At 39.8% G+C, this 9,001-nt stretch overlaps 1 protein-coding gene across 1 annotated transcript; it reads left to right on the plus strand.

The window, feature by feature from the left end:
- Positions 1-847: 847 nt before the first annotated feature.
- Positions 848-2,597, plus strand: LOC145468401 (uncharacterized). The gene has a single exon (XM_081452096.1). The coding sequence runs from the start codon at positions 981-983 to the stop codon at positions 2,355-2,357; it is 1,377 nt and encodes a 458-aa protein (XP_081308222.1). The 5' UTR covers positions 848-980; the 3' UTR covers positions 2,358-2,597.
- The last annotated feature ends 6,404 nt before the right edge of the window (positions 2,598-9,001 follow it).

Raw genomic sequence — 9,001 nt, forward strand, 5'->3', positions numbered from 1 at the left:
TAACGAGAAAATTATGGAGGAATTTACGCGATATCAGTGCGTTTACTACCGTAACAGTAAAGATTTCAAAGACAAAAGCAAAAAGACTAACTGCTGGGAAAAAATCGGGGAGAAATTTAATTTATCGGCGGCTGAGGCGCAGGTCAAATTCCGCAACATAAGAACTGCGTATGGTCGTTATCTGAAGCGATTGAAAACGCTACCTTCTGGATTGGGGCGAGATGCAGTGCCGAGGAAATTTCAAAATAGGTTGACTAAAAGAAGAAATAAATTTACTTGCAGCAAAGTTTCCTCCTCGACATCCGCCATATTGTTTGCTGCGATTTTCCCGCCAGCACAACGCGCGTGTAATTTTGACAGTTCCGCTGTCCGAAATGTATGCAACAGTCGGCTCTGCGATCGCTTGCGATCGTCTGCGATTATATGGAAACAACTCTCTTTGCGATCGTCTGCGATCTGCGATTTGCGATCCGCGATCGTCTGCAATCGTCTGCGATCGTCTGCGATCATATGGAAACCAGCCTTAAGGCAGAAGCTCTTTAATGAGGACGCCAACAAGGGATAGTACTAGGAAACTAAAATGGAGCACAAAGAGAGCCACAATACGTTTTCAAAATGTAACACGGAATACAGTTAACAATAAAGATTAGCGAAAAAACTGAGCAACGACGTTTCGGTGTCATCCTGGCACCATTTTCAAGTTAAAAAATATTTGTGCGAAAAGTAAACTAATTTATACCAATGGTAGAGGTACGAAATTGAATAAATTAAGATTAAGATAGCTGTTCAATGTTCATGTTCATTCCAATGAGGTGTCAAACACTGGTAAAAACTACCACCCTTTACTGCAGAAAGAGAAACACCTTGAATCTGCCGTGCGCAAAATTCTCCCAAAACAGATTGCCGACTCAGTTTGCCCGAAAGGATCACGACTCGCCCATCTTTATGGTCTGCCAAAGACTCATAAAGAAAAACTGGCGATGAGGCCCATTCTATCCGCCACAAGTACTTACAACTTCGCCCTCGCGAGATGGCTCGACGATAAACTGAAGCCCCTGTCGATCAACAGCTACACAATATCTGACACATTTTCCTTCGCTGATGAGATTCGCAATCTGAGCCTCAACGAATCTGACATCCTAGTATCTTGTGATGTCTCTTCGCTATTTACGAACGTCCCACTACAAGAAACCATCGAGATCCTTGCTGATAGAGCTTTTGTTGACAACTGGTTCAACAAAACACACCATCTAAATATCAGCAAAGCTGATCTAATTGAACTGTTGTCAGTAGCAACAAAGGACCAGCTATTTCAATTTAACGGTCAACTCTACCAACAAATTGATGGAGTAGCGATGGGCTCTCCTTTGGGTCCCCTAATGGCCAATACTTTTCTTTGTTCTATCGAGGAAAAGCTACAAAACGAGAACAAGTTGCCAGACTTCTACAGACGCTACGTGGATGATACACTAGCCACAATGAAAGACATACCAACCGCAGAAGCCTTTCTGAAGACTTTGAACAACTGTCATCCATCCATATCCTTCACCATGGAGATCGCATCTAACGGTAAGCTACCATTTGTCGGCATTGAAATATGCCAGAAGGGCTGCAAGCTGGTAACAAGTGTTTACCGTAGACCCACAAACACTGGTCTCCTCTTACACCACCAAAGTCATGTCGACAACCGCTATAAAAGATCTTTAGTTAAAACCATGTTAAACCGTGCTTACCGCTTGTCCTCAACATGGGAACTATTCTCAACAGAATGCGAACGCCTTAAACTGATCTTTTCTAACCTCAAGTACTCAGATTCTCTTGTGAACTCCACCATCACCCGTTTCGTTAATTCAGTGATGTCACCAGACACAAGATCGACGCCTCCAACAGAGAATATCTACCGCATTGTCCTGCCTTTTAAAGACCAGAAATCAGCGGACATAGTAAAGAAACATCTCTCGGACTTGAGTAATAAACTTGATCACAAACTACAGCCGGTGTTCAGAAGCCGTAAAATTGGCGATGATCTCAAAGTACAAGAGCCAAAACCACCTTTGATCAATCAACAGTGCGTTGTTTATAACTATATATGTGATCTGTGTGATGCAGAATACGTCGGTTACACTAGCCGTCATCTTTACAAGCGCATTGAGGAACACCGATTTACCGCCATCGGAAAACACCTTCAAAATGAACACCGAGTTGATACAGTTGGTGACCTGACTAACAACTTTAAGACCCTAAAGAAATGTCAGGGAAAGTTCGATTGCTTGATCCACGAAATGTTGTGGATTCGCAAGAAGAAACCGAGCCTTAACACACAGTCAGACTCCATTCGCGCAAAAGTATTTGTTTAGGCTTTGAACAGACACTGAACTCATTACCAGTGTTTGACACCTCATTGGAATGAACATGAACATTGAACAACTATCTTAATCTTAATTTATTCAATTTCGCACCTCTACCATTGGTATAAATTAGTTTACTTTTCGCACAAATATTTTTTAACTTGAAAATGGTGCCAGGATGACACCGAAACGTCGTTGCTCAGTTTTTTCGCTAATCTTTATTGTTAACTGTATTTCCAAATTTAATCTTATAAGAGTAACACGGACTGCAAAAGAAAAAGGAGGAGTCAATCGGAGGCGCAAATGAAAACACCAGCGAGGGAACAAATACTGGATGGCAGGTGCCTTTACTCGAGCACTCCCCATTAGTTTGCTCAATATTCACTTAAGTATGTCCGTGGGCCCTCCGAACAAGTTCCTGATTACTTAAAAGAGCAACGTCACGGTTTGTGCACTCTAAAAAGTTTAGCATAAATTTTTCAAGTTCGTCGTTTGCAATCCGTGTTAATCTTCTCCATCCTTAACCATCCTTGTTCCCTTATGGTTTATTATTATATGGCTGTGTCTCACAAGAACTGAGAACTACCGAATTCACGAATTTTAGTGGCTTTAATCGATATTAAAAGCGGTCTAGATTTTCCCATCTAGACAGGCATCTAGACCGGTTACATTTAACGGTGAAAAAGTTGCAAATTAAAATGCAAAAATATTGACTATTTTCTTCTAACAATATTTATCTATGGAAGTGCCAAAAAGCCTGAAGAGAAAAAAAGTAAAGAGGACGAGCAAATTTTGGCAGAATTAAGTTCGGCTCATCGCCGTTCATAAGCAAAATGTCAGCTAGTACAAACCAGTTACATTAAACGAATTAAATTGTTCTTGTTTGTCATAAAATAAACATCTTGTTAAATGAGCTTAGTCGGTCTGTATGGGAGAATCTTGACCTCGGTTGTGTGTACAGACCTCACTGCATTCGGTCTGTACTCACGATCTCGGTCAAGATTCTCCCATACAGACCTCCTGTTCGGTTAATAAAAGCTAATTATTATCTATTTGGTGTTAATTTATCCAAGTAAACCAATATTTTTTTTTATGCTTTATTCAATTCAAAGGTGATCTTATACGTCGCCAAACTAAGTCAAAATGCGATGATTGAGCTTTTTTTAGGGAAATTTTAACTTATCCCTGTTTTCAACTTTTCTGTTTGCGAGACCATCGTTGTAAGCCATACATTTGTTGAGCAGAAATGTCAATGAAGAAAATTGCTCGATTTTGAATCAAAATGAAGTGCAATGAACACAGTTTGCTGTGCCCTCTGCAAAGAAATACTCTAAGTGAGGTAGAACACATGGTTTTATGGTGCCAGGGCTGTGAGTGAATACAATCTCTTTCTTTGAATGTTTTTTACACTGGTGTGGTAATTCCAATTAAACTCACACCTTTCTTCTCCGCTGAGTGTTTGAGTTCTGATTCTACTGTTTATCGCCCCACATACCCTTCACTCAGTGTTGGCAACGTTATACCAGACGTCCCTGCATGTCATACAAAAGGCAATGGCATTCTAAAGGATAAATTGTTTCCTTTTCCACAACGGGTTGCACCCTTCTCACCCCATCCACGTCTTCCCCACCTGGACACCCTTGTCGTAGACTTATTCTTAAGATTAATAGCCTCCCACATTCCAGTCCCACATTTTTTAAATATGGCACGTATTTGTACATTCTTTATGCAACTCCATTACTGTTATTATCAACAAAGAAAGTAATCTAAATCCATGGACTAAGGGAGACCAATTATTGTAATGCGCTTGCAAATTCTGGCGCGAAACTTCTGATCCTCTGTACAAATTTAAATTGCAGATTATTCCAAGTGCGCCTGCTGACGCTACTTATTATTCATAACAAGTTTAGTTTGCCATCACCTTTGCAAGTTCTTGCTTCGTGTATCTACATGCAACTGTAATGGAAGAGAAACGTGTGTTGTAATAATGCGATGAAACCAAAGACTGTTGCGTTAGAGTAAGGGGGCAGATGTACCGCACCGTCAAGTATCAATGTTTGCAGCGAAACTAAACATAAATAGGTGATTTTGACCCAAACTGGCCTCGCTGTCGACTACACGTGCACAATAGACCATTTTACAGTTGTCTGTTCAGTGACCTGGCCTTTGTATGGCAGCGAGGCTAGAGTTGACCTTGTTTTGATACAGACCTCACTGCTTTTGTCATGTAAATGCACCTAGTTAGCATCAGAACAACTTGTTTTACACAACAAAAGCAGTGAGGTCTGTATTAAAACAAGGTCAACTCTAGCCTCGCTGCCATACAAAGGCCAGTTCACTGAGCAAACAACTGTAAAATGGTCTATTGTAGAGAGATGCTTAAGTTTTGAGCTCGTTCTGGTTATGGCTATTGACTTGGTGGGAGTTTTTCAGGTTGGTAGAACTATAGAAACCAATGTTGAATAGGTTAAAACTTGTATTCCTCATCGTCGTTACTCGTCAGTTTATATATACGCCGTCATTTACTTTAAGTTATTCATTCGGAAGGTAAATTTTTACGGCTTTTTACCTCGAGATAAAAACTTCGGTTTAAAAAGCTAAAAACTCGCTACAAAGCAATTTAGATGAAATTAGCCCGTTTTCTCGTTTTTGTTGTATTATAGTTGAGACAAACGGCCCTTTTTTAAGTACAATATGAGTGACAGCTTTAAACCTTAAGAATCAAATCTGATTACCACTAGGCATGGCCTAATTAATGTAAAATCGATATCTTGGCACTCTTAAAATCGATAAATTAAGACCGTTAAATTTACAAAACTAAGGCTTGCTACATTAGTAGAACATTATCCTCAGTATAGACAATGATTTTATCCTCACTGTATAGCCTTGATCCACCTCGATGTTGAACTCGAAATCGTCTTTTTTAAATTTAGTTTTAAATTATATTTCCATTGTAGGGATTGCAAAGGATCCAAGAGCTGTGAGCGTTTGGTGAGGCACTATATAATCGTGTATGCGTTCTTCATTTGCTACAAAAAATGGCTAATTTGATCAAGCGTTTTTTCTCAGGTGGACACTGCAAGCTTACGCACACATGTTCTAAACATCATGCAAGTTTGGCAAACAACAAGACATGGAGATTAAAGGAGTAGGTCACTCCAAAAACCGTGTATTTCTTTCCATCACCAATAAAAAGTTCACATTGAGTTGAGTTACTCACCGTTGTTTTAGCTTCTGAGGTGGATGCGATCCCAATGAAAAAGAAGTGAAAAGTTCGACACCGGGAGCCGCCATTTTGAAAGGATCTTGAAGGCCAGGCCGCATATCAGTGACGTCATTCCGTCCGAATTAGCGCAAAGCTTAAAGGCTAAAGCTCTTCTTTTCTGTTCTAAATTCAGTTGTGAACTAAAAAATTCGGCCCGGGCTGTAAAACCGGAACTGAAAAGGATAGGGAAAGAGGAGTGACTTTCCTTAACCCTTTGAATACCAAACTTTCGCCAAAAAATTCCGTTTTTAATCGTTTAGTCAGGTTTTTTAGCTACCATGACGCTAAATAAGCCTAAGTTTTGCTAAAAACTACTAAAAGGAGAGATTTTTCGAGGATTAGGTACAAAATTGAGCAAAACTTCAATTATGGGCATGCGCATAAGCCAAAATTTGGACTTTTTGCCATTAACCGTTCTCAATTTCGTTTGTTGGCCCTTTCCTTTCCCCTTTTACACTGGCTACCTTTTGCATTGTATGTTCTTTCTGGCTGCAGTGAAAAGTTGGATGTTAATTACGGGCGAAGCCTAGAAATGGACCTTGATCAATCATAGGCATTGTGGACCATTTTACTAGGGTTTTTGCACCAAAACTGATAACGTTGTTTTTCGATTTGCGACGTCGGAATGTCGTCGATATCTAAACCTGACCATTGTGCGGAAAGGGCTAGCCTAGCACTACTATCTGCTTATCAAGAATATCTGATGACATTTAAATTGATGACGTCACAAGTGGTACAAAGAGCACGACCATTAATTACGCATATATGCGTAGTTGGTATTCAAAGGGTTAACTCGCCTAAAAAGAACAAATAATTGCCAAAGAATTGGTTCGAACAGCTACGTCGGGATGAGAGATTCATGCCAAAAAAAACTTGAAAATGTGTATATGTGCAACGAGCATTTCACAGACGACTGTTTCAAAACTCAATACCGATTCGAGTCCATTTGAGCTTGTGGCTGGAAACACAAGAAGGAGGTCATTGAAGAAAAATGCTTTCTGACAATTTTTCAACGGAAGGCCCTTGCAAAGGCACGTATTGCAAGCGAACAGCGCATCGCAAGGAACGAAAAGAGGTAGCTATTAGTTATACTTTTCATTTTTAAAACTATTTTTGCCCGGCAGAACCGTCGTTGACTTGATTGGGTAAATATTATTTCTGCGCAAGAAATTGAAGCTCCTCGCTGGACTACAGGGCTCGAATTTCAAGAAAAAACCTAGGGGCCAGCTGGCCCCTAAGTTTTCAGGTTTGGTCGCCAGCACAAGTATTTTAGTCGCCAAAAATTTTCCACCCCTCAGGCAGTATATTTTCACGAAAAGGACGTTAAAACGATGTGAATCACGGGTCAGTTTCATGCATAATCAGTTTGCCGCTTTTTTTTCTATAATAACAGGGAAAATGGCTGAATGAAATTCTTTTCATCATTTACCAGTCTTCTTTACAAGCTTTAATTCATTATATTTCGTAGACTGACGCTAGGGTTTTCGTGTTTTCGTGTTCATTGATGCATAGCGACTACATTCGTTATTTGGAAGTGTTTTGTTAGATTTCTTAGGGTACCGTGGCAACTTCAAATGCCCTGCAGATTTCTTTAAAATTACAAGTCAGACTAACCCGGTACGGTTTTCTTTTATCGAAAAAGTACATTTTCGCTTTATAAATCTCTTGTGTGGGCCAAAATCAGAGCGTGTTTAATAATCGGCCTTGACAGCCAGGGATGAGTTAAAATACTTAAAATTTTTAAATGCAGTCTAATTTGATTTGGAACACATCGGAAGAAATAGTTTACAGTGCATCAGTCCTATCTACATATCGATAATTACCGATAACAACTACTGCTATAGCGAAATCCGATATCCGCATGTAAATAACATTTTGTCTGAAATGTGTTACAATTTGTTTTCAATTTTATCAACACGATTCATCATTAATTAAGGACAGTATTTTTGCATTCACATCATTTTTGGGAATTACGGTTGCTAATGAAAGCAAATCTTCTGTAAAAAATGAAGCTTTAATTTTACTGCATGCTTTGTCAAGTAACGAGGCGAGTAAACACGACACATGCGATACGGATAAACACACTAGCGGAGTGAATTTTCCTTCATCAGTTAATGTTTACGCATGTAAAAGCACCATATACTTTTTTCTTCTATCCAAAATCTATTACATATGCTTAGCTTTCCAACAATACAAATTACAATTCTCACAAAAAATCGTATGTAATGATAAGGAATGTCGTCAATTTCACATTTCACGTCAAAGACGTCGATTTCACTTCGCATCTTACATGTAAAGTCACTGCGTAATTCACAGGAGTCCACGTAGTCCATAAGTGTAAAGAAACCTGGCAAACACGTACGAACACGGGCAAAAAGTATCCAAATTTTATAGGCAAAAACACAGACTTGTAAGGTGGAAAGCATTCGCCCGATTTAATCACACCATTGAAAACTCGTCAGTTTCTGTGAGACCAGAACTCTCTCCGCATTGAACCGCCAGTAAAATAAAAATGGAGACAAATCAGATCAAAAGCATTATACTGGGGATTTATTTAAGCCACCGATTCAATTCTGAGAGCAATATACAATTAAAAATAAACTTCCTCTCCCGCTAACTGCGTCCATTGCAATTGTACTGCAAAATGTACCTTCCATCTTGGTGACCTACTCCGGCTGTTCTCGGCAACAAACACATTCTCTTTGCGTCGGCATGGTTGCACATCTCTCACAAGTACACCCAAGAGAAAATGAGGGTCGCCTCATTTTCTCTTGGTACACCACAGAGCATTCTCCAACCAATCGTTCCATTCAACTTGATTATTATCATCCCCGGAATCACTAGCACGTTCTAGCTTCAAGAGCAGCCATACTGAAGCTCAAACGAACAAACACATTCTCGGACGGAATGACGTCACGGATATGCGGCATGGCCTTCAAGATCCTTTCAAAATGGCGGCTCCCGATGTCGAACTTTTCACTTCTTTTTCATTAGGATCGCATCCACTTCAGAAGCTAAAACAACGGTGAGTAACTCAACTCAATGTGAACTTTTTATTGGTGATGGAAAAAAATACACGGTTTTTGGAGTGACCTACTCCTTTAAGCATCAGGCGTTTCATGGACTAAAATGATACGTGATAAAACGTTTTTATTTGATTCTCTAGCGATTAGCTTTTGGTTGGCTAAATTTTAGTGTTTGACAAAAAAAAAAAAAAGGAAAATGCTACTTTCATCAGGTAACGGTCCGTTCCGGCTGATCAATAGGGAGAAGGATGGGGAAAGGGGGTGGTGGTGGGGGTTGGGATCGGGGTCGGGGTGGAGGTATGACGGTTGTTGTGACATAATGTTTGGAAATTTCAGCGATGGAATACGCTAATAGGTTATAA

This window comes from Orbicella franksi, chromosome 14 (assembly GCF_964199315.1).
Source record: "Orbicella franksi chromosome 14, jaOrbFran1.1, whole genome shotgun sequence".
Lineage (NCBI taxonomy): Eukaryota > Metazoa > Cnidaria > Anthozoa > Scleractinia > Merulinidae > Orbicella > Orbicella franksi.

Bases quoted from the DNA above. Each gene is read 5' to 3' on its own strand.
- LOC145468401 (XM_081452096.1), top strand. From the start codon at position 981: ATGAGGCCCATTCTATCCGCCACAAGTACTTACAACTTCGCCCTCGCG.